Source organism: Lissotriton helveticus, chromosome 3_1, assembly GCF_964261635.1.
Source record: "Lissotriton helveticus chromosome 3_1, aLisHel1.1, whole genome shotgun sequence".
Taxonomy (NCBI): domain Eukaryota; kingdom Metazoa; phylum Chordata; class Amphibia; order Caudata; family Salamandridae; genus Lissotriton; species Lissotriton helveticus.
In genome coordinates, this window is record NC_136061.1 from 409,783,781 (window position 1) to 409,807,526 (window position 23,746).

General features: G+C 43.1%; 1 protein-coding gene and 1 long non-coding RNA gene across 2 annotated transcripts in view; both read right to left on the reverse strand.

The window, feature by feature from the left end:
• The window catches only part of LOC144822552 (uncharacterized), a 74,470-nt gene extending 69,451 nt beyond the window's left edge, over positions 1-5,019 (reverse strand). Inside the window, exon 1 of the long non-coding RNA XR_013608638.1 lies at positions 4,867-5,019. This is a non-coding gene — a long non-coding RNA (uncharacterized LOC144822552). The remainder of the gene's footprint in view (positions 1-4,866) is intronic.
• A 6,812-nt stretch (positions 5,020-11,831) lies between these two features.
• The window catches only part of TMEM237 (transmembrane protein 237), a 93,047-nt gene continuing 81,132 nt past the window's right edge, over positions 11,832-23,746 (reverse strand). Inside the window, exons 10-11 of the mRNA XM_078681168.1 lie at positions 13,742-13,863; positions 11,832-12,116 (exon numbers count right to left, since the gene is read on the reverse strand). Coding sequence (XP_078537294.1) covers positions 12,049-12,116; positions 13,742-13,863 — 190 coding nt within the window. The 3' untranslated portion in view covers positions 11,832-12,048. The remainder of the gene's footprint in view (positions 12,117-13,741; positions 13,864-23,746) is intronic.

The following is a 23,746-nucleotide window of genomic DNA, read 5'->3' on the forward strand; positions in this document are numbered from 1 at the left end:
ACTTGCACATGCGCAGCTAACCAAACATTTAACGTGGTTAAACTCACATAAAAGACAATGACATGGCAGCCGAAGCGATAAAAGGACATTATCATAAATTGCAGATAGAAGCTCCCAGAAGTCGCCGTGTGTAAAGGCTGCTGCTGCTGTGCGCTCTCCTGGGCCTGGCTGGGTATGAGCATGCTTGCTGGGAACCTAACGTGTTGCTAACATCATGGTAATGCGGACTCTCTTTTTAACAGATTATGTAGCTGTAGGGCAGGCCGCTAACCCTCCTCTTAGAGCTGTCACTTGTCAGAACCGAGTAACTGGCCCTAATCACTAACCCGCTTCCTCAATAACATGTAAAGTAAATGCTGGCTGTAGCACCTGACTTTCCTGGCTTTGGCACTTGCTGGCCTCGCTGCACAGACCCAGCCCCGATGCTCGCCCTAACAACACGGTTGTGCGCCGAGGCCAGCAAGTGCCGGGCCGGGAAGGTTAAATGTTCCAGACCACATTTTAATTTACATGTTATTAATTTTACAGGGTTTGTGCCGTCATGTTTGGGACGGAGATGGTGAACGGCGAAGAACTACTACACAATAGACGAAAGATATGAATCATGTGGCTGTACTAACAGTTATCAATTCATTAGCTTATTTTTGTGAATGAAGTGTATTGTCTTGTGTGTTTTCTCTCTCTCCCTCCCCTTTCTTTAAGGCGGAAACCATATTTGGATTGTGCTGTATGAACTTTTATATTAGTCATTAATTGTTTTCATGTATTTTTGATAGTGATATTGGGACTGGATTTTAATAAGTCTGTTTTTATTAAATATATTTTTTAGATATGATTTATGATCTTGTGGCATTATATACTCCTGTAGGTGGGGTCATAGGTATGTATATGTGATCAAGTCATGGCAAGTGAAGTGTGTGGTAAGTGTGACGTGAATAACCGGTTGCTTAAGGGAACATTTGCAGATATGAAAATCTAATATTGGACTACATTATCTTATCTCAATGTGATTCATTCTTCCCAGGCCAGAGAGCCTGTGCTTTTCTAGGCTTAAAATATTACTGATTTGTGGACGTAAATACGTTTTCCTTAAAATATTCCCGTTCCTGCAACCCTCCTCATGTTGTCCAATTTAGCCCTCAAAATGTAAGTCCGTTGCTCGTGGGATGCCTTTTTCTGGGATTATGGGTTACCTTGTCCCTCTTACAAGAATTTCTTTCACTCTTCGTGTTATTTGCAAATTTTTCAGGAACACTGCTTCTCATTCCCAACTATTCAGCAGATATCTATCAGGCTCAGGAACTGGGAGCAGTTGTGTTCAAGTGTGTACTTCATAATTGCCTTGCTTGCTTCTATCAAGATAGATGTTCATTTGTAGTTTTGCAGTGTCAAGACAAGGGTAGCACATTTTGAAGATCCAACACTCATCCACATGTTTGTGATCTGTGGACTTCATAGTCGTGCTCCAAACAGCATCATTGCGTTTACCTTGGCCTGGAAGATCCCGTTAAGGAAACGGGTAATGTGTGATCTATATTTGATGTCACAATATGGTACAGTATCTTCCATCCCCTATGCTTTTTCAGTTGTGTTTACTTTGAGTGTGCTTTGCTTCTCCAGAGGGTGAGGCCTAAATATTGACATTATTTACTTAATATAGGAAGAAGGTTTTGTGTCTAAGTTAAGATGTGTGATGACCCCGGGCTATGACCGTGCCCTTCTGCTTGTAGATTTCTCTTTTCTTACCTTTGCTGTACCCGGTGGCACTGGACAGTGGTTGCTGTAAGGCTTTCGCTATTCAGAATAGTACAATATAATCACATGAGTAGGTCAGGAGTGGAAAATAGTAGCCGACTAGTACCACTTTGTTCGCCATAAGTTGGCAGGGTATGCTCAGACGTGGGTCCCTTGCTCACTTTGCCACTGGATTCAAGCAAGCCGGGCTGAAGACGGCTGGAATGCCAGAAACCGGTCCTCGGAAGCTTGATCTGTTGACTGGGTGTGAGTGTTTGATTGGTTCAGATGCTCCATCCATCACCACCCCCTTTTGTACGACTAGTACAAGGGCATGCTCAGCAATTTCAAGGGGAGCTGGTAAAATTGCCACACAACCATGCCTTTCTTCAGACATTATAGCCTGATGAACAGCTGCTGTGCAACTTTTTTCAGTAACAGTGCAAATCTCATTGAACCTTAGTTTAGGGACATCTTTGTATAGTATAGTACTTGGGGGCAAAACTATTTCAAAAGATGTATTGAAATTTTGATACCAAGGTTAAGCGGTATAATCTGTAACAACAACCTTTTTGGCATGGTATGTGAGCGTGGGGTTCGCCTGTATCATTGTCTATGTGGAAGATAGATCTATACAAGTCCACTCCTTGGGTTAATTTATGAGCGTGACCTAGTGTATCAACCATACATGGTTAACACACAGATCCTTTTAAAAGCTTGCAGTATGGCTGATCAATATGGCAACATGTTCGATTGCCTGTCAGAGGTGAAATTATACATGAATCAGAGTTGGCTTCAGGATCAAAGGGCAAAGACCAATAATTTTTTTTCATTGCTCAAGCTCTGCCTAATGCGCAGCTTCATCATAAGTCTCGGTCTTAATTCTTCATAAAGCAGCTATTACCAGTAGAGTTGTGGTGAGAAGTGGATGAGTTAAACAAAAATCTATCAATGTACCCACAATTCAACTATTCTGGACCTTCTTTTCCATTTAAAAATGGCAGAAGGCCTGGTTCCTATGGGGCTTTGAGGTATTGGACCACATGTCAATTGATGCATTGGCTGCGCCCCATGTATTACTGAAGCACAGGGAAACAACATCTAACAAAACAATAAAAGGCAAAGGATGTGGAGGTTCACTCAGCTGCAGGGGTAATAAAGAAAAGAAAAACTAAACCTTCTCAAACCTCTAGGCCAGTGCAATTCCAGTATTAAAATGGGAACAGTGCAGCATGGTCATCTTAAGAATCCAAACTTGAAATTCGTGTTCTAGAAATATACGATTTGAAACATGTTTTTTCACTGCATTCAAGTCCCAAGTTTTCAAAAAAATCTGTTCTAATCATGTTCCTACTTCGAGGTAACGTAGTAGTGCACCACCAACAGAGATGATATATAACTCTGTTGTATTGTAGTTTACATTAATATAGTGATTTTTATCCCTGCCTAGGTGTTGAAGTACTTTATGAAAGGCAGCACACTGCTGCGGAAACCCGGGGTTAGTGATTTATCCAGTGGTTATTGGTTGTTTTTAGTTATTGGGATTATTCTTGTGCTCTAAAGCAGAACCTGCTATGCATTTAGTGCAGCGTTTTTTTGGTGGGTTAAATTATTAGTAGTTTAGTGTGGTCATCAGTAGGGTGTGTACGAGTTCATGCAGATAGTTGATGGGATTAGTGAATGAACTAGAGGAGATTATGTATTGCTAGGTTTCAGGGTAGGACTTCCAAAGGAGGACATGTTGTGATCTTTGAGCTGAGGTGTTGGCAATTCACAGAAATACAATCTAGAAATTAATTCCAATATGCAAATCACTTAAAGTAGGCTGCACCCAGAGAGAGGAAGCACACATAGGATATGGTGATAGTATGTGGTGATAGGAAGTAAGGTGAGGGTCATTCAAAGAAAATAGAGAAGTGACAATCAAAGATTTTACGTCAATGCAGGATTTTAGGAACATAAGAGTAAACATTTGAGGCCCGCAGGATGCAAACCTGTAGTAAGAAACATCCTAATTTCTATGTGAGATAGGGCTTTATTAGGTACTTTTTGACAGGCCCTCGAATCAGATGAACCGTCTCCCCACTGCCAGGCTACTGGTAGAGCACGGCTTCGGCATGGACAGCTCATCAGCTAAGGGGTCGGAAGCGTGAAGTAATGGCCGGACACATACATAGGGAGATATTGAGAGCTTTAGGCTGCACTAGAATGAATCAGTTGACATGATAAATGCAATGCGAGGGAATATACGGGGGAAGAAATGCAAACACTGAATGTAAAAAAAAGGAATTTCTGAAAATGCTGGAGCATCTCTCGCCGCCTCTCCTTTCTATATACAGCTTGGGTGCGCTTTTCTGTCTGTCTTACTGCCACTAACGCAGGACAGATAAGTGGACGCTCCAGCGGCTGAGGGTGGGAAGGCAGCGTGGGCCCAGCAGTCATAGGTTGGTCGCCTGGCTTCTAACATTAGATTAGATAAAAATGAATCTATAGTATTTATAGCTCCTCCTTATTATCGTAGCGGTTAGGGAATGTTTCACGTGACCTAAAAATAACTAGATACAAATCTTTTTTTTAAACTGCCAATCACACTTCTTGTCCGACCAGTGGGCCCTTATGCAAACGCACACGTGTTTCTTTCCCGAAGAGAGTGCGTTGCAGACAGGAACAGCACTTTACACCTGGCACGTGCAAGTGGCTTGCTTTACAAGTGCAATACACAAAAGATGAAAAATACCGTCCGAATTTGATTCACACGTGTGCAATGTTATCTCAGTATGACGTAATGTTATGCAGGTGTAAATCAATCTACTAACCGGTACAAGCGCTGGGTCATTCTGGGCGAGGGTGTTTGGGCATTCACAAACTTATCATGTAACCATTTGATTCCCCGTCCTGTAAACATATTTAATCCGGTCATTGGCAACAATTAAGCAGACTGATTTAAGAGTGGTAATAGCAAAGAATACACTAAAATCTGGTGGGTGTGTAAGGGGAGGTGTTTATCGACACTTCCCATGGCTAGAAAAGTAGCAGAAAAAAAGCGCCATTACACTCAGTACCTAATGCTTTCAGGACCGTATTTGCAGAGACAAAATTAAATAATCGCAAAACGTTTTCAAGACTACTTACATAAACAGCGTGGCACCGGTGGCTTACCAACTTGTGGTGGAGGCCGGCGTGCTCGAGGGCTGCCAGTGCCAGTGGGGGGCCGGTGTGGCAGCTTTCCCTCCACCCATGCCTCTTTCTGACTAACCTCCGTGGACCGCTTCTCTCTCCTGCCGCAGTGCCGCCTCCTCGCCAGTCTGAAGAAAGCAGACCCACGAGGAGAAATGGAGGCGTCGCATCCGGGTGCAGCGTGACGTGAGCCAGGTGTAGCCAATCCTGGCGCTGGGGGGGCACATTTGCTGCTCGCCCTGTCGCCCCTTACAAACCCGGGCTACAGCAGGCAGAGAAGTCCCCGCAGGGTCCCACTGGGGTACTGTAGTGCGCATGCTTGCGAAAGTTGGAACACAACTCGCACTTGCGCACTACGGTCTGTCTACTGCAGCCTGAGTGTACTGTCACTCAAGCTGCAGCAGGCCACCACCCCCCTTGCGCATTCCGAAATCTCCGGGTGTGTCCCGGCGGCTGACTCGCAATCCTTGCAATAAATTACTCTGTACTAGTACAGAGTAATTTATTGAATGGATTGCGGTGGCGGCCGCGATGCGGGTCCATGTGGCTGGTGGGGCTACGCCCCTATGCGCTCATGTATAAGGGCAAAAAGACCAGAGGAGGATTACAGTCCAGTACTTTCGCTACTAGAGGCCCCTTCCTCTTGTCTGCACTACTCCCGATGAACCCTTACCCCTCTGTCCTCTCCACAGTCACCCCACATATGCCCTTGCCGCCGACTGGTCAGGTGTATAACCTTAATGTTTGTAGTCTTTTTTGCCCCGTCAGCTGTCACCACTTCTTCCACTACGCGTGTTCAATTCTCACCTGAGTATTCCTCTCTGCCTCTCGTGTGTTTTTACAACGTGCTCACCCTCACCACCTACCTGCCCTCACCTGCCACACCTCACACTACCGTCACGTTACTGTCGTCATTCCTGGCTCACCCGTCGTCTCTGTACCCTCCCACATGTCGCCTGTCTGTCCGTACCCATGTCACCATTTTACCTTCACCCCTGCCAACTATCTGTGGAGTCATGTCGCCCACCTCTCCTGTCAGAGGAATCCTGCGCAGCTCTCGATACTTCACACAGCTCCATCTTGACCTAACTCGCCACATGTTTATCACCCTCAAACCCTGCCAAGCTACTTCCGGACCCACTACTTCCCTATTAATGATGTAAATAGGAAAAGGTATCATTACTTTTCTAGTTAATGTTATTGTATATATAACATGTTGTATACATGACTGCTGTTTGTAAGATTACCAGGGGTTCCCAGTCTGCTAACGGGGAAGAATATTCTAGCATGTGAATATATGAAAGATCCAGTGCAGGAGAACTGGTTTATTTCTTCAGCTTTTCTACCTTTGGATATGTGTTGCACACCTCCAAAGTGGGAAAATGTTAACTTTTTGTATTGGAAGGCTACACTTCCAGTACAAAACCTATGGAAGACATTACACAGACACCTTTGCATTATGGTGCAAAGGTTTGTTAGTGGCACTAGCCGGGCTGATTGTGCATGTTGTTCCATCCTGATTTAGAAAGGGGTGCTGCTACATAAAAGCTGTATGAGCTTATCAATGCCCACACGGCAACTGTGCATGTTAGTGTTGTTCTGCTTATGCTTAGTATACTGTCAGTCCTCTTACTCACTTTTTAACACTCATCCCTTTTTCAAGTAGGTCGAGCCTTGTTTTTACATTTATGGAATACCTTTCTGCTCACTTAACTAGGACATTAATAGATGTGTGCATCTTTCGATGCCTTCCTTGGCCAGAAGATAAAAGGTCCTGCTCTGATAGGACCTGATGTCAAGATCTGATATCTATATTCGATACCTGCTTTCTCTCTATTTCAAGCGGAGGAGGGGTGGGGGCAAGAAGCAGGTTCACGTAATAGTTCCTAGCATAATAAGTGGGAGACCTAAGAGCCCTATAAACAGGTGTGAATTGTTTTCTTGCAAGTTCTGGTGTCAGAGCGAGCCTGAAAAATAATAAGAAAATGATATCACTAGCTGTTCCCAGCATGTGCAAACTTCGATTAGTCAAGTCACAAAGCTTAACCAAACTACCTGCTATGGCATCTCACTTGAAGAGGGCGTGCATTGTGCCACTGTTCCTTTCACTAGCAGTGGAGAAGCCAGCATGTCATGCAACTACCTTCCACATCCTCTCACTCTAGAGGCCACGCATTTCACCCATCTTTCCTGCAGCAGCTTCACTTGGATAGTTCCCCCATGCTGTCCAGCTGCCTACCACAAGCCACCACATGATGCTGATCTTCCTGCCACGGCCTCTGACAGGAGAGGCTGTGGTCTCCAACAGGAGAAGCCACACACTTATTAGCAGGAATAACATATCCTCAACTGGGTATACCATTAGGCTATTGCAAGCCACCTTAGAGGTCCATGCCCATATATCTCAAAGTAGGTGCACTATATATGGGGCAAAGTACTAAATGTCATACATTAAAAGGATATTGTAAGTCGTTGAGGAGTTCTATGACCATAAAAAAGAACAAGGCATCCTTTTGGATGAGTTCCACCATAACATTATGGAACTCCAAGGTGATTTGCAATATCCTTTCAAAATACGGCAGAGGATATTGTATCCATTATTATACACGGTCACACTATCATTCATCCTCTACAGTACTTAAATCCTTGGGGCCAGATGTATCTTTGCATTGCATTGCCCTTGCATCATGCATGGTGTCACAAGGGCAAGAAAATACTAAAGTCAGATTTACTAAGCAACACAAGGTCATCTGGCGTGGACATGTTGCTTGGCAAACCTGGAGTAACACAAGGCAGAGCAAGTCTATGCCTTGCGTTACTATGCCTTTGGAAGGCGTTCCATGGGTGTTCCCAAGCACCCACCCATGGATATTGGTACCTTCCCAGATTTACCAATACTGGTAAAGCGTCAAAGTGCTACGCCTTCCCAGGGGAAGCGCAATGAGGAGACATTTCTTTATTTCACCTCGTTGTTTCCTCTTTCTAAGTTAGCTGCATTATGCACACTTAGAGGAAAAAGCCTCAGAGGATTGTTTTGTGCAGGAAGGTAACAATCTTGCCTGCAACGCAGGCACTCTTGTACATTGGCAAAAAGATGCCTGCATTGGGGCTAGGCAGCAGATTTTGCGCAAGTGCAAGAAACGAGCAGGAATGCATGATATATTGGTAAATATGGCACATTCCTGCCCTCCCCCTTTCACGAAGCCCAACAAGTTGTCTTGCTGTGTTGCATGAAAGACTGATACATCTGGCCCTTGATAGTATAGTTGCAGACATGCAGAATGGAGACGGAATCTCTAGTGTGAAATTGCTCACACCAAAAAGCAGTTAATAATCTGTTGCAAAAACATATTAAAAACAGTGTAATGTACATCAGAATAAAAAGATTGTATCCCAGAATGTGAAGAAACCTGCAGAGAGCATATCTTTCATGTAGTAGCCTAGAGCTTGCAAAAAATAAATATGTTGTCACACGTCTCCTTTCTGTTGATCGCTGTTCATTTTAGAAAAACAGATCAAAAGAAGGAAAAGCCAGATCTCATTCTCATTGTTTAAACGTTCGCTGTTATAATGCTCTGTGACCTGACTTTCACTTTGGATGCTGGATCTGGAAGCAGGTATTATGATGTCACAACTCAAATGTAATAACTTACACCTGAGCAGCTACGTTATTTTGTTATTACAGGTGACTTTGCACAACTCGACTGTAATAAGGAAATCAGAGAGGGGCTTTTATACAGGGATTACAGGTGTCTACGTGATCTAAGGATATAACAAATCACTTTGATTTCCATGGCCATTCACTTTCAACTTTGTGTCTCTATATGGACATGAAATGCCTCAGTGAATTGTAATATCCTTATAATGCACAGTTGGTATATATATATATATATATATATATATATATATATATATATATATATATAAAATCAGTGATGTCATCTATAATATAGTGTTTACAGACTTTGCAATGTAACAGACTGTTAGTTGTGTACGATATCTCTCTGCCATAAGACCAGACAATATCAATGGTCAACTAAGTATTAGAATTTTTTCAATGCATTTTGTAAACCATCTAGTACAGCGTTTCCCAAACTGTGGTCCGCGGACCCCCAGGGGTCCGTGACACATTCCCAGGGGGTCCGCAGGACTTGAGTGCCTAACTCGGTATAAAAAACTAAACACTCAAGAGCCCTCGCAGCACATAAGGAGGTGTGAATATACTTGGCGCCGGGGCGCCAAGACTACCATTCAATCTGCCCCTCAGGCTTCCCACACAGGAGAGGTGTGAATGTCCTTGGCGCTGGGGCAGCAAGGCTGCAATGAAATCGGGCCAATCACCATTCCGCTGTAGGTGCAAGCTGAAGGGTGATTGCCCTTATATTGTGCTATTCAATCTGCCCTTCACCCGACCTCGAGCTCGCACAGCAGTGCGTGTGGTTCCTGTTCAGTTTGTGACCAGGCCCCGGGCATTTTACTATCTGTCCCCATGTGCCCTGAAAGCAGCTGCATGGCGAGATTGAAGAGCGCTGGAGCACGTTGAAAGGGCAGGAGGGCTCTTCTTCTTGAACATGCTGCATGTAAGTATTTCATTTGTGTGTTCGTGTTTGTGTGTAGATTTGTTTGTTTTGTAATTGCATTTAAGAAAGCAGTCCATACTCAGGACTATATTTATTTCTTTATTTTCCAGTTGACCTTTACAAAAAGTGTTCCACTCGAGTTCTTTGCAGTGGGTTTTCCAGTCTTATCAGAAGGCGCAATACTTAAGCCTGTTGCTTTGACCACAGCCTCTGGCTCACCAACATTATATGCTAGCCCCCACAATTGAAGTTTAGGAAGGAAACGTTTTTACACAGGGCACTGTTACGATTTGTTTTTGCTGACTTACAACTTTGAAAAACAGTAGGATTGTGTGATTATTACCACAGTTTTCATTTGGATGATCACCTACCTCTCTGAAATAGCATTTCCACTGTAGCAGTAAGGTTTGCTTTAGTCTCTCGACTTCTTCCTGTTGCCCCCCCACAAATCCCCTAACATAGGTTGTGCCCTTTGTTACATGCAAAACCCTTCTAACATTAATTATGGGCTGTGAGCCCAGTACAGAAGTGCAGTGCTTGGACCAAGATGCCCGCACAGCATGCATCTGCTGGATGTAAAATAAAAGAGAGAATTGATGAATTGGACAATCCAGCGTGCTAACATTGCAGTGGGCACTCTGACTAGTGGTACCTGCCATACACCATGAGTGGAGACAAAGGCAAGCTTGTATTTTTAAACAGCAAACACAACAATGATGGACAGAATGTGGATCAATGTCACACATTCACCCCAGTCCAAAGATCTGGGCCCAAATCCATCGTTTTTCCACTCCACACCACCCTGGGTTAGACAATGGCGATATGTATTTTTAAACAACCATTTGCAATGCAATAGGTCTCGCATTAGGAAAGTGAGCTATTGGTATTGTAAATGAATTTTTTTTTTAATGTGTGTTGGCTTTGAAAATATATAAATTAATAGCATTGTTATTTACAAAGCCAATAGCTTACACCTTCCTAATGCGAGTCCTATTGGCTATGGCAATGCATGTTGGTAGTAAGCAAGGACAGTGCTGTTGTGGTGCTGAGTGATGCTGTTGTGGTGCTGAGTGATGATGTGGTTGGGCTGAGTGATGTGGTGGTGTCCCAGAGTGATGTGGTGGTGCCTGTGAGTGATGTGGTGGTGCCTGTGAGTGATGTGGTGGTGCCTGTGAGTGATGTGGTGGTGCCCGTGAGTGATGTGGTGGTGCCCCTGAGTGATGTGGTGGTGCCCCTGAGTGATGTGGTGGTGCCCCTGAGTGATGTGGTGGTGCCCCTGAGTGATGTGGTGGTGCGATGTGGTGGTGCCCCTGAGTGATGTGGTGGTGCCCCTGAGTGATGTGGTGGTGCCCCTGAGTGATGTGGTGGTGCCCCTGAGTGATGCATGCAGCAGTGTGAGTAATGCAGCAGTGTGCGGCGGGCAGCAGTGTGCGGCGGGCAGCAGTGTGCGGCGAGCAGTAGTGTGAGGCGAGCAGCAGTGTGAGGCGGGCAGCAGTGTGAGGTGGGCAGCAGTGTGAGGCGGGCAGCAGTGTGAGGCGGGCAGCAGTGTGAGGCGGGCAGCAGTGTGAGGCGGGCAGCAGTGTGAGGCAGGCAGCAGTGTGAGGCTGAGTAGGTGTGAGGGTGTGAGGGTGAGAAGGTGTGAGGGTGAGAAGGTGTGAGGGTGAGAAGGTGTGAGGGTGAGAAGGTGTGAGGGTGAGAAGGTGTGTGAGGGTGAGAAGGTGTGTGAGGGTGAGTGTGAGGGTGAGTGAGTGGGGGTGTGAGGGGGTGTGAGAGTGAGGGGGTTGTGAGGGGGGTGAGAGTGACGGGGTGAGCGTGAGAGGGTTGTGAGGGTGAGAGGGTTCTAAAATAAAACCAAACATTGAAATGTTAGTAGCCGAGATGCAGCACCATCCTTCCCATTAAAATGTTTTGATTTTTGCATGTTTTTCAATATAAAATAATAAAAGCTTTATTAATGCACGTATTTGTTTGGTGTGTACTTGTTTGTGTATTTTTTGCGAATTACTGCTTTAATTTTTTGAAATTGAAATTGTACAAATTGCTTGGGGGTCCCCGGCTTCCAGTAGTGATTCAGTGGGGGTCCTCAGGAGTCAAAAGTTTGAGAACCACTGATCTAGTACATACCCTGCAGGCTGGGCTGCGATGATTAACTCATCTTTAGGTTTCAGTTCTCTTTTCTATGACCATTTGTGGAATTTCCTAATCAACACGGGGGTTTTATGGCAGCTTTTTATATTTTCCATTGTTATTTTGAACACACAACTCCGTTAAACAGACTTTAGGAAGGACTTAATCAGATACCTTCCGATTTTGTTCCAGAAATATAGCAAGTCATTTGAAAAAGCCATTTGGTTTATTTTAATAAAATACATCTTTTCACAAAATGATATAACAAAACGACAAACTATGGCACTGCTAATTCAAAGTTCAGCTTACATTTGGAAAACTATATAAAAATCATACAAAAATAAAATTGTATTTTCCAAAATACAGATCTATATACAAATGATAACTGAACACATACAGTTCTCTAATTAAGATTTCAGTGGTGTCTCCTCTACGCCTGCAGTTGTATTCCTTTTTCCCGTTCAGGGAACTCATCGATGTCATGGAGAAACATCAAATCTGCATACAACAGAAAAAAAGAATGAAAATGTAAAACATTCACTGTTGTTTGCCAACTACACCACTTAGAATTACATTTTATTTGTCTTTACTTTTCTTGAGTTTGTAAATAAAATGATTTCTGGTAGCACTCTGCAGTGTATTACAATTATTTTTAGGCCATTAAACATCTTTAGAGCTGGCCTTAAATGTGACTGGTCTTTCTTGAGGTTAAATGTTTATGGCTGTCATAATACTGGCTAAAAATACAAATGCAACCTTGTACAATAAACAGACATTTTTTAATATGCTTTAAATATTAGGGGTCTTTCTTGGGGTTACAAGTTTAAAGCTGCTGTTCTACGGTCTAAAAACAGTAATATGTTCACATGACTTAAAGAATGTTGATGAAGCCAGCGTATATCTTAAGAAATCTACTTCATTTAGAATATGTGCGAACAAATTCTGGTCAAATGTGTCTTATTCTCTCTCTCCTGAAAATAGACAGTAAAATGAGATTGAGATTATTTCTTTATGCTGATGAGGTAAATTCTATTGATAACTTGGGTATTTGGCACTGGAATGTTTCCGAGACAAAGGGCCAGATGTACTATTTACTGCTCACAAAATTTAGACAGGTAAATAATTTACCAACTGACTAATGTATTAATAGGTCAGTTCTTAAATTCTGAATCGTAGATAAAATTGTAACCCAACCTAGCTCATGAATATTAATAAAGTAGTTCGCAAATTACGACTCTACGATTGGAGGTCATCATAGCATTGAAGGCCTGTAGGGGTCAGCAGACCATCATGTCTGTGATTGCTCTTAAATAAAGTAAACATGATACTGCTTTAACCGCATGCGTGCGGGCGGAATTCCGCCCGTACGCTGGGTTTTTAAAAATCGCACTTTACGTGACGAGCTGGGCTCGTCATGAGCGTGCGAGGAGGCTAAGCCATGACGAGCCCAGCTCGTCATGAGCGTCGAAGGGGTTAAAAGTAACGTTTATTTCTTTTAAAGTTTGTTTAAGAGTTGGCAGTGGTCCCTTAAACTACTGCTTGTTCTCCAACGAACTTCCCTTTTGCAAATGCATTATAACCTCCTTTAAATTTCTAATGTTTTGTGACCGGATTTCTGTCATATAACAGATACATATGATACAGATTTGGAGAGACATACAATACCGATTTGGTATTTTGAAGGTACGCCTATAACATAACCCCTTCCAGATACCAAATTGGTATTCATTGGCAATCACATTTTAGGACTCGGAAAAACTTTCCTGACTCTTAAACTCTAGTTAGTACATAGAAAAAAATATTTTTAACAGTTGCAAACATCCAATTTGAGCATTTGTGATCATTAAAATGCTTAGTACATCTGGCCCAAAGGGATTTACATGCAAAGCAAAAAACTGAACAAGTTGCTTAACTCATAGTCACAGCAGTCATTTTAGGAATTAATTTCCACTTGTGGATTTGACAGAAAACTATCTTTCTATGTTAAGGAGAAACTAATTGAAAGAGTATTATTTTGTTAAATCCCAATTGATTCAAAAATGATTTTGTAATAAAAGAATAACACTCCCACAAGCATATAATGTAAACTATGTTTTCCCAATGTCATTATTGCCACACAGTACCTTCGGTGTGATCAAGTTCTGGGCTGTAGGACAGGAAAAGCCAGGACAGACCAACGAGGATAGCAACCACCAGGTTCACCACAATCCATGGCTGCAGAATATTAACCTCCCCATCTGCACTCCTGCAGGAAATAATAAATGTGTATCAGAGGGAGGCCCGCACAATAGAAATGTTCCTTACTTGTAATTCATGAATGGACTTTTCACAAAATGTATTAACACAAAATATCTCTATCTGTGTGTGGGATCTGGAGACAGATGTTTTTTTTTAACATGCTTGCCATTTTTTACGATATCCATAAAATCTGACAAATGAGACAGCAGCAGCATCAGAAAACAAGCATTTACAATGCAATGGTCTCGGCAATATTATAGGTGGAGCTATTGGCATTGCTTATTATTATTATTTGTATCCCTAAGTAAATGTTATTGTCATTTCTATTGTTAATAGCTTAAGTGTTTGCATATGTGTTGGAGACGCCATTATGATCATCACATGCACGCATAATCCAAATATACTTTATAGGTTTTGAAGATTTATAAGAGCCTCCAGTGGATTCAGGCTGGGAGACTTTACATTACACAGAATGCAATAAAATATTAATTATGACAACTCCCTTAGAAACAGCCAGTGAAAACATTTTCCGAGGCTCCATGGTCTGTCTTCTGGGGCTCGAGAAAGAGGATATTAAACTAGAAAGGGTCTGCTCTGATTGCTGTTGCCTCCGGTTGCGGTGCTGAAAGGGCTTCGATCATATGACTGGCAAATTACCTCATCTTCTGTGATGGCGACAAGGCCCCCTGTCTTCTTACGAGATGCGGCTACAGCGGCACATAGCCTGGCCATTTGGGTGTCTTGCTGAACACTTAATCGGGGTTATACGAGGTCAGCGGCGAGAGCGAGGCTGTAAACAATGCCGGCTTGTTAGCGATAGGCAGGCTGATACCGTGTGACACTGTATCGGTGCAGGCTGCTCGAGGGAGGCGCGAGGGCGTGCAGCGTCCGATAGTGAAAGATGCCGCGGGCGCTATCTGCCGAAACGATGCGCTCCCTTGAAGGCAGGGGTTCCTCACGGCATGCTTTGCACACCAGGCTAGCAATACCCCAAATCCACTTTCCACAACTGGGGAAAAGGGGGCCATACACGACGGGATGGTGACGCTAACAAATCGGACGGGACAAACAGGACACATCGGACGGGACAAACAGCTAACAGAACACAGGGAAACACAGAAATCAAACACAAAAAAAGAGAGAATGTAAGCAAAAACAATATGGCTTACCTGCCGGTCCTTGCATCACGGAGAAAGCGAGACGATCCTCATGGGAAGACAAAACAAATAATGGCGGACACAACGTTCCAAATTTTTCGGATTGGGGGCGTGTTTGGTGTTCTCAGAATGGGCGTGGCCTAAAAGTGGAAAGAAGAACACCGAACACACCTCCAAATCCGAAAAGGACGGAGCCTATTCGGAGGGACAGCTCTCTCCTCCAATGGCTGGCCTCCGTTTAGGAAGCCAGCCAATGGGAGAGAGGCAAAAACAGAGGCGGGACAAATAGTCCACACTAAGAAACATTAAATCTCGGTACTTCCGGTTCTGCCTTCGGCAGACCGGATATTACCTCGACCTAAAAAGCTGTATGGAGCACCATCACTTTGGATAGGTGGGTTTTACAAATAGACCAAAGGGGCTACTCCCTCCCCTTCGAGACTCCCCTCCAGCCATGCCACCCCAGTACCACCGCATATCGGGGGATCCCTTGGCACTTCAACAGGAAGTCGCGGCACTCTTGGCCAAGGAGGTAATTGAGCGTGTTCCTGCGTCAGAAGTAGGACGGGGTTGTTACTCCCACTACTTTCTGGTGCCCAAGAAGGACAAGGGCATGCAGCCTATCTTGGACCTCAGGGACGTCAATCGCTTCCTCCGGAAGGAGAAGTTCAAGATGTTAACTCTGGCTCAGGTCTTTCTTGTCTGCCCTGGACTCGGGAGACTGGATGGTAGCATTGGACCTGCAGGAAGCCTATTTCCACATTCGCGTCTTGCCAGCCCACAGGCGTTACCTGCGGTTCACAGTACGTCACAAGCACTTTCAGTTTACCGTGCTCCCCTTTGGCCTTACCATCGCCCCTCGGGTATTCACAAGAGTGATGGCGGTGGTCGCTGATCATCTGCGCAGATCAGGGGTTCCAGTCTTCCCCTATCTTGACGACTGCCTGTTAAAGGCGCACTCGCCCCCAGACAGTCTTCTCCCACCTTCAGACTACGGCCGACCTCCTGCATTTGCTGGGGTCCTCCATCAATGTGCCGAAGTCGCACCTGATTCCCTCTCAGAAGCTCCTCTTCATCGGAGCGGTTCTGGATACGACACAGTTTTGGGCCTATCCTCCCGAACGGCGAGTCCAGGATATTCAGGCTATGATTCCGATCTTCCAGCCTCTATCCTGGGTTTCGATCAGGAGGGCCCTGAGGCTGCTGGGCCTCATGGCCTCCTGCTGGTCACTCATACCAGATGGCATATGCAGGCTCTGCAGTGGGACCTGAAGTCCCAGTGGGCGCAGCATCAGGGGAACCTGTCCGATTACGTCCAGATCTCGGAGGGCACTGCACAGCAGCTGCAGTGGTGGCTCACGAACAGGCATTGGGTCGATGGCAGATCCCTCTTCCTTCCCCAACCGGAGCACACAGTAGTGATGGACGCGTCCCTCCTGGGATGGGGGGGGGGCCACATGGGAGAGGCGGAGATCAGAGGCCTCTGGTCTCCGGTGGAGTCCAGACTCCATATCAACTTACTGGAGCTTTGGGCGATCCGACTTGCACTAAAGGCATTCCTTCCCACTGTCAAGGGGAAAGTAGTGCAGTTGCCCACAGACAACACCACCACCATGTGGTACTGCAACAAACAAGGCGGGGTGGGGTCATGGACCCTATGTCAGGAGGTTCTGTGCCTCTGGACATGGCTAGAACAGCAAGGGATTTCCCTGGTGGTTCAACACCTAGCAGGTTCACTGAATGCCAGGGCGGACAAACTCAGCCACAGGTGCATGATGGATCACAAATGACTTTATACTTATTTTGTCATGCATCATTTACTGTATAATGTCCCTATTATATTATATTCTTCTTCTTGAGCACTCCCTTTCCTCCCTTATCTACTAATATATATACATGATAAAGTTGAACTATTCTCATAGTGTCAAGGAAAGGGAAAAAAAGAAAAAAAAATATTTGGTTATATTCTTCGAACTGTAAAATTTTAAAATGTTATGAATGTTATACATTTAGGCTTTATCTATATACTTGAATTATTGTTTAACTGTTACACATTCGATTATTCATACCATTGTCTTTTGACTTCTTTTTATATACTCTTTCTTCTTTCACGTATTTATGATAATATTTTACTATATCTAATTGTAATAATATCTAGTAATGATAACATTTAAATAGATTATTTCATTGTTATTAATATAGTATGAAATATGTTTAATTGATCTCCATATAGACTTAAATTTAAATGCCAAAGTTATCTTTATTTATTTCTTCAGTATCCTCCGGTGTATATAGATTGAAAGCTTAGATATAATGCTCTTTCTTTCCTTTGATTCTTCTTTATACTTTTTTTCTTCCCCTTTTTCCTTCTCTTTGTCTATTTAGCATATATTCATACAATTACCTATTTAATATATTATTTTACTTTGCTAAGTATTTAACTAATTGCCTATAATAATATTTAATTGTCTCATTATTTAACTCTTGCATTATTTAATTGTCATTTAACTATGGCTATATGTAATATTTGATTGTCTTTTTATACTGTGCAAAGATTATTTGTCTGTATTTAATATCTGTTATTATTATATTCTTATATGACATAGTCTTCTTTTTTATTATTTCTTTTCTCTTATCCCTTCGCATTAACCTTAAATATTACTCATATCTTTCCCTTACATATGCATCCTTTATATATTTGAATATTTATTCATTTTTATTATTCTATGCACATTCATTATTGTTAATATTGTGGCATAATTATGTCATTGTTGCTCACTTTGCCGCCGTATGGGGCTCCCCCGGCACATATAGCCCCAAATCTTGCCCATGATGCTGTAATTTATATAACAGTCTCCCTGGATAGATTTAACCAGGGAGACAGAGCTTTACTGGGAGACATAACATCGGATCATGGACTAGTGGATGATTTGCGCCCTTGCCACCCCTCTGATCAGGAGTACACCTTCCTCTCTTCTACTCATGGCACCCAATCCAGGATAGATTATTATCTTATTTTGCATTCAATAGTTGCAATCACTACTGAATCTAATATCTTGGAAGCTGCAATTTCAGACCACTCTCCTGTTCTTCTTGCTCTAGAAATAGGTCTAACCTCTCGAGGCTGCAAGCCATGGCGTTTGAATATTCAAAGATACCGCTCACCTAAAGATAAAACCCTACTATGTTCTCATCTCTCTGATTATTTAGCTATTAATAAATCATCAGTTGCCTCCTGCAGAACAGGCTGGGCTGCTGCAAAAGCAACTATTCGTGGTCAACTAATGAGTGAAGCAGCTGAGGCCAATAAGTCAGCATCCCTTTGTCGTATTGAATTAGAGACTCAAATTACTTCACTCACACATTTATGCTCCTCTCATCCCACAATACCCCACCGTCGTAAGCTGGAGCTTGCTAAGATGGAGCTTAATAACCTATATACCTCCAAAGCAGAGTACGCTCTTCAACGCCTGAAAGGTAGACATTATGAACAAGGGGAGAAAGCAGGATGATTACTTGCAGCACAATTAAAACAGCGTGAAGCAGCTATGGCTATTCTTGCAATACGTATACAAACAGGTGAGATTTTTACTAAACCGCAAGATATTGTAAACACTTTTGCATCCTTTATAAAAAAACTTGACACCCTTGAAACTTCAGTAACTGAGGATCAATTAGTTACCTATCTTGCAGACATTGAGCTCCCTTGCTTTACTGATGAGGGTAGAGACTTTCTGGGTGGTGACATTAGCAAAGAAGATATCGCCACAGCCATCGCCTGCGGAGTTTTATAAATGGATTGAAACACAAACAGTTGATACTTTACATTCTTCATGAGGCAGCTCAAACAGACTCACTCGGTTCTATTTCTAATAGAGGGCTCATTGAGGTTATACCCAACCTGCTTGATTGTGGTAGCTATCGGCCCATCTCACTAATTAAAGGAGATGTTAAGATCTTGGCAAGCATTCTAGCGGCACGACTTCGTAAAATGATTCCCTCTCTTATTCATATTTCACGGGTTGGCTTTGTCCCTGGTCGTTCTTCTAGGAACCACCTTAGGTCTGCAAAGGAGTTGACGGAAGATGCTGTTGCTCTCTCATTGGATGCAGAAAAAGCATTCAACTGCATTGACTAGAGATATCTTTTTGCAGCCATGAAGCGCTTTGGCCTAGGCGATTAATTCATTTCTAAAGTTTGTCTTCTGTACAACAATACAATAGCTCAGGTCAACTATGGTGGTTTTCTCTCAAATCCTTTTCCAATCCCCTTTCTCCCCTTCTATTTTTACTTGCAATAGAACCCCTTGCCTCACATATTCGTCACTCACCACAGATTCAAGTTATATCTATAGCAGGAGGTGTTTCTAAATTATACTTGTATGCTGATGACATTCTCCTTACGTTAAAAGATCTTCCTCACTGTTTGCCTACTCTACTTCAGATTCTTGATGGCTTTGCAGTCCATTCGGGTTACAAAGTGAACTGGGATTAAAGTGAGGCTCTTCTGCTTTCTTTTGGTACCACAAAAACATAAATTCATGGATATCCCTTCTGTTGGAAATCATCACAATTAAAATGTCTGGGTATTTTGGTCAATAGGGGTTTGGTAAATGTGGTCTCAGACAATCTCTCACCCCTTATAACACAAATGGAAACTTATTTTGCTAAATGGTTAGATTTTTCCATGTGGGGAAGAGTACAGGCCGTTAGAATACTCACCTTACCCCGTTTTACTTATGTTCTTGGAATGTTTCCGATTGTAGTTCCCTTATCCACACTACGTCGGGTGGATGTCCAAATTCGATCTTTTGTCTGGGGATCTACTCACCCTCATTAAGCTGTTGCCAAATTAATAGCTCGCCGTTCCCATTGTGGCATGGGCTTACCCTCTTTAGAGCATTACTCTTGAGCCCTGCAGCTCTCGCAGTTAGTTTATTGACTTCCAGGTACGACTGATCCTCCACAATGGGTCACAAAAGAAAATTCCATACTTATTCGTTATGATGGCCTTAACTTTCTCTATTGATTTTGTAATCCATGATATTCCCCTCCGCATCCGGTAATGCAAGCCACCTATTAGGCATGGCAACAAGCACATCGTCTTTTACGAGTTGCTCATAGTCTGCACTATAAAGCTCCACTTTGGGGTAACAAGAGTATTCAAATAAATGGTCAAGCGCTTCACTGGTCCAGTTTGAAGTCGAGTGGTATTCGGGCACTTGATCAGGTCAGCTTAAATGGCGAGTTGAAATCCTTTGATTTGCTTCACAAAGAATTTGGTCTCCCATCACATCAGACTTCACAACCCTTACAACTACAGTACTGTTTGCGATGGTGTTTAGGTTCCTCTCCCAGGATATTAAACTCTTCGCCAATATTAGACAATCTCCTTTTTTTGGGACGGCATAAAGGAGTGATGTCAGGTCTATATTGTGTTTTAACTTATCACTTATATTCACAACCACTTCTTAAAGCTCTTCATGAGAAATGGCAGGAGCGTCTTCTTATTACCATTAAAGAAGATGTCTGGTTTGATTTATTAGAAGCTCTTTAAAAGGGCACTCGAGAAAAACGTTTGAAATTTTGCCTTTTCAAAACCTTACGATTGGTACTGGATGCCACTGAAATTCCAAAAAGCAGGATTATCATCACACTCTAAATGTTGGAGGTGTTCTGGAGTCAATTGTGACCTTCACCATATACTCTGTGAATGTTCTTCCAAGTAGTGTTTTTGGAATTATGTAGGGGACACCCTGCAGAGAACAATCCTTTCCCTCGTTCTTCCTTTTCCCCTTTCCATCATCTTATTACATGATTTCAGGGGCCTTCCACACCGGCTTCTACACACTGCACTATCTACAGACAAAATTTGTATTTTTAAACATTGGCAATCGCCCAGGACTCCCTCGCAGGAAAAATGGATGGCAAAAATGATTCGAACAGCATCACACGAAGGTATAATATACCGATCACAGGATCAAGAGGAAGTTTTTCAACAAGTTTGGACCCCTTTTCTCCGAGATTCCGGAATATTTTCTACTTCTATCCTACTCTCTTGTTTCTCGTGATGCACACATTGTGGTCTCCTTTTTTCTTATCTCGCTCCTCCTCCTTTTTTTTCCTTTCATCTTCCACCTTTCTTGTCCTCTCTTTTTCTTGATTTTGTCCTCTTCCTGTCAGGGTAAGGAGTTTACGGCTATTTCTCTTTCCATATATATATATATATATCTATCTATATATATATATATATATGGAAAGAGAAATATATATATATATATATATACACACACATACATATATGTATTTATCGACTTTTATATTTATATCTCTTTAATATCATTTCCTTTTTTCTATATTCAACCCATTCTACGTATCATATGCTCCATCGATTAATCTTTTTCTACGATTATATTTACAAAGAGATTTATGAACTTATAAATATCTCATATAATACACTCTTTTCTTTTATTATCCATCTTTCATTTCTTATAGGATACCCTATGTAAGCCCTTTTTCCTTTGAAACTGTGTGTTATTCTATTATGAATCCACAATGCTATATATAGTCATGCTTTTTCTGTACCTTACGTTTTGTCCAATAAAAAATTACGAAACAAAAAAAAAAAGAAAAAGCCATCAACAAATTTCATTGGAGGTTCCTAACAGAGGCAATGAGAGCATGAAGGAAAAGGAAGTCCTTTTAGGTCGAGCCTAGAGGCAGTGCACATGCGCTGCTCTGCGGGGCATGGTGTATTGGAGTATACACTTGAAGCCCTGCCCACTCTCCGCCCATATTTGTCATTGGCTTGTGCCATTGTCTTTTGTAAATGCTGACTTCTGATTCGTAAATAGGCTTGTTAATCCCTCCTTAGTACGGCCTTGTAACCTCCCATGGCGACTGGCCCTTTTACTTCGGTTGTTACACGGTAAGTGCTATTTAGTCTCTAAGCACTATTTTCTTCATTAACTGCTATTTAGTCTCTAAGCACTATTTTCTTCATTAACTTTCTCTTACTGCACGCAGGACATGCGCTGTTTCATCTGGAACCGCTTGTCTATTTTTAAGCAGCACGGTCGTGCTTTATCTCAAGAGTTTTGAAGTTAACACTGATGCCTGCTCTCTCCTTAACACTGTCAGCTATTGATGCCCCTTGATCTCCGACCCCAAAACAAGTTACTTTTTTTGTTAATAATCACAAAAGCTTGGTATGGCCTATTTTGAATGTGTCCCCTCAGTGACTTTCCCATTAAGTCCCCTGTGATTCTTATCCTTTTTTTCAGTTTTAAAATAGCGTGAACTCGACCTGAAGGTATTGGAGCACTTTACACGAGCACCAGTTACATTGCGCATTCATATTTCATAGGCACAGGGAGATTAAGTGATTTGCCCAGAATCACAGGATGTTGATCAGACGCAAGACTCAAACCTGGTTCCCCAGCTCCAGAGTCGGAAGTTCTGGCCGTTAGCCACATCCTCTGCTGGCCCGACACTGAGGCACTCCAGTCAGGTTATACCTGCCCTTTCGTAAGTGTCTGGTCTATAGCTTCACTCTCATGTTAATAAATGTTACTTACTGTATATCGCAAGGAAGGCCAAAGATTGTTCAAATTGTCATCTAAGCCCCTTTCGTGTGAGCCTGTAGTAATCAAAGTCCAGACCTCTCATCAGAAGATGCACATCCCCGGCTGTCCTCTGGGACCCCACCCCCACACGGGTGTCCCCCTCCTGTAAATGTGATTTGTGTTGGGCATGGTATAGGGAGGGTGGCAAGACTGCTGTCCTGGCGCTCTTCTCACCTGCATTATTGTATTACAGATCCCTTGAAACCCCGGCATAAACAAGGGATGTCTGCCGCCTGCGAACATGCCCCATTAACTGAGATGGGGCAGAGAGGAAAGGAGAGCTGTGGCAATGCTCTCCCCTCCTTCTCATCTCACCCCTGAACGCCTCCCAGCCCTCACCTCACAATGAAAAGCCTCTGTTTGTTTTTCCACCTGCAGTTATTAGGGGTGTTCGATGCCTTTCGGCTCACCCACCTCTTTATTTCAAACAGTGGCTCATCAGGGGCCATGGCATTGCACTAGTGCATGCACCAGGTAGCACTAGTGCTGTGGGAAAAGCGGGTCGGCAAGACCCCCACGTGTCTATGGCTAATACACCTTTTCTTGTCACGTATGTCCCTTCTCCAGCGTGGCGTTTATCTTGTGTACTGAGCAGATGAAATAAATAAATAAATAAAACATGCAACACAGACACCTTTCTTTTCGCAGGATTCCTTCTGAACAATCGAACGACACATACAAAAGTGCAATCAACAAACTAAGCAACTAAGTGGTAAATACACTGGTCGGCGGTGCACTTTCACTCGTATCTCATCATTTAGACGTGTGTTGTCACACGGCGACATAAATTCGACATTATCTCATGGAGTGAAAACGGGTTTGTGCGCCGATGTTGCTGTTCCTCTCCGACTACATGGCTGCCAAAATAGGAAACACTCTTGTAGGTGCCATTTTATTAATGCATTCATGCTCCAAGCCCACGTTCATAGCAGTCTGTCGTGACCTCTCCCATGACAACCACGGAATCAACTAGTCCATTCTTACAAGCATCGGTTCACCCAGCCTTCCATGGAAACTCCTATCGATAAGCACACACTCGTGAGCAAGTGGAAATAAACATGCACCCGATTACTCCCACAAAATCATAACGTGATTTATAGGTCGCACGC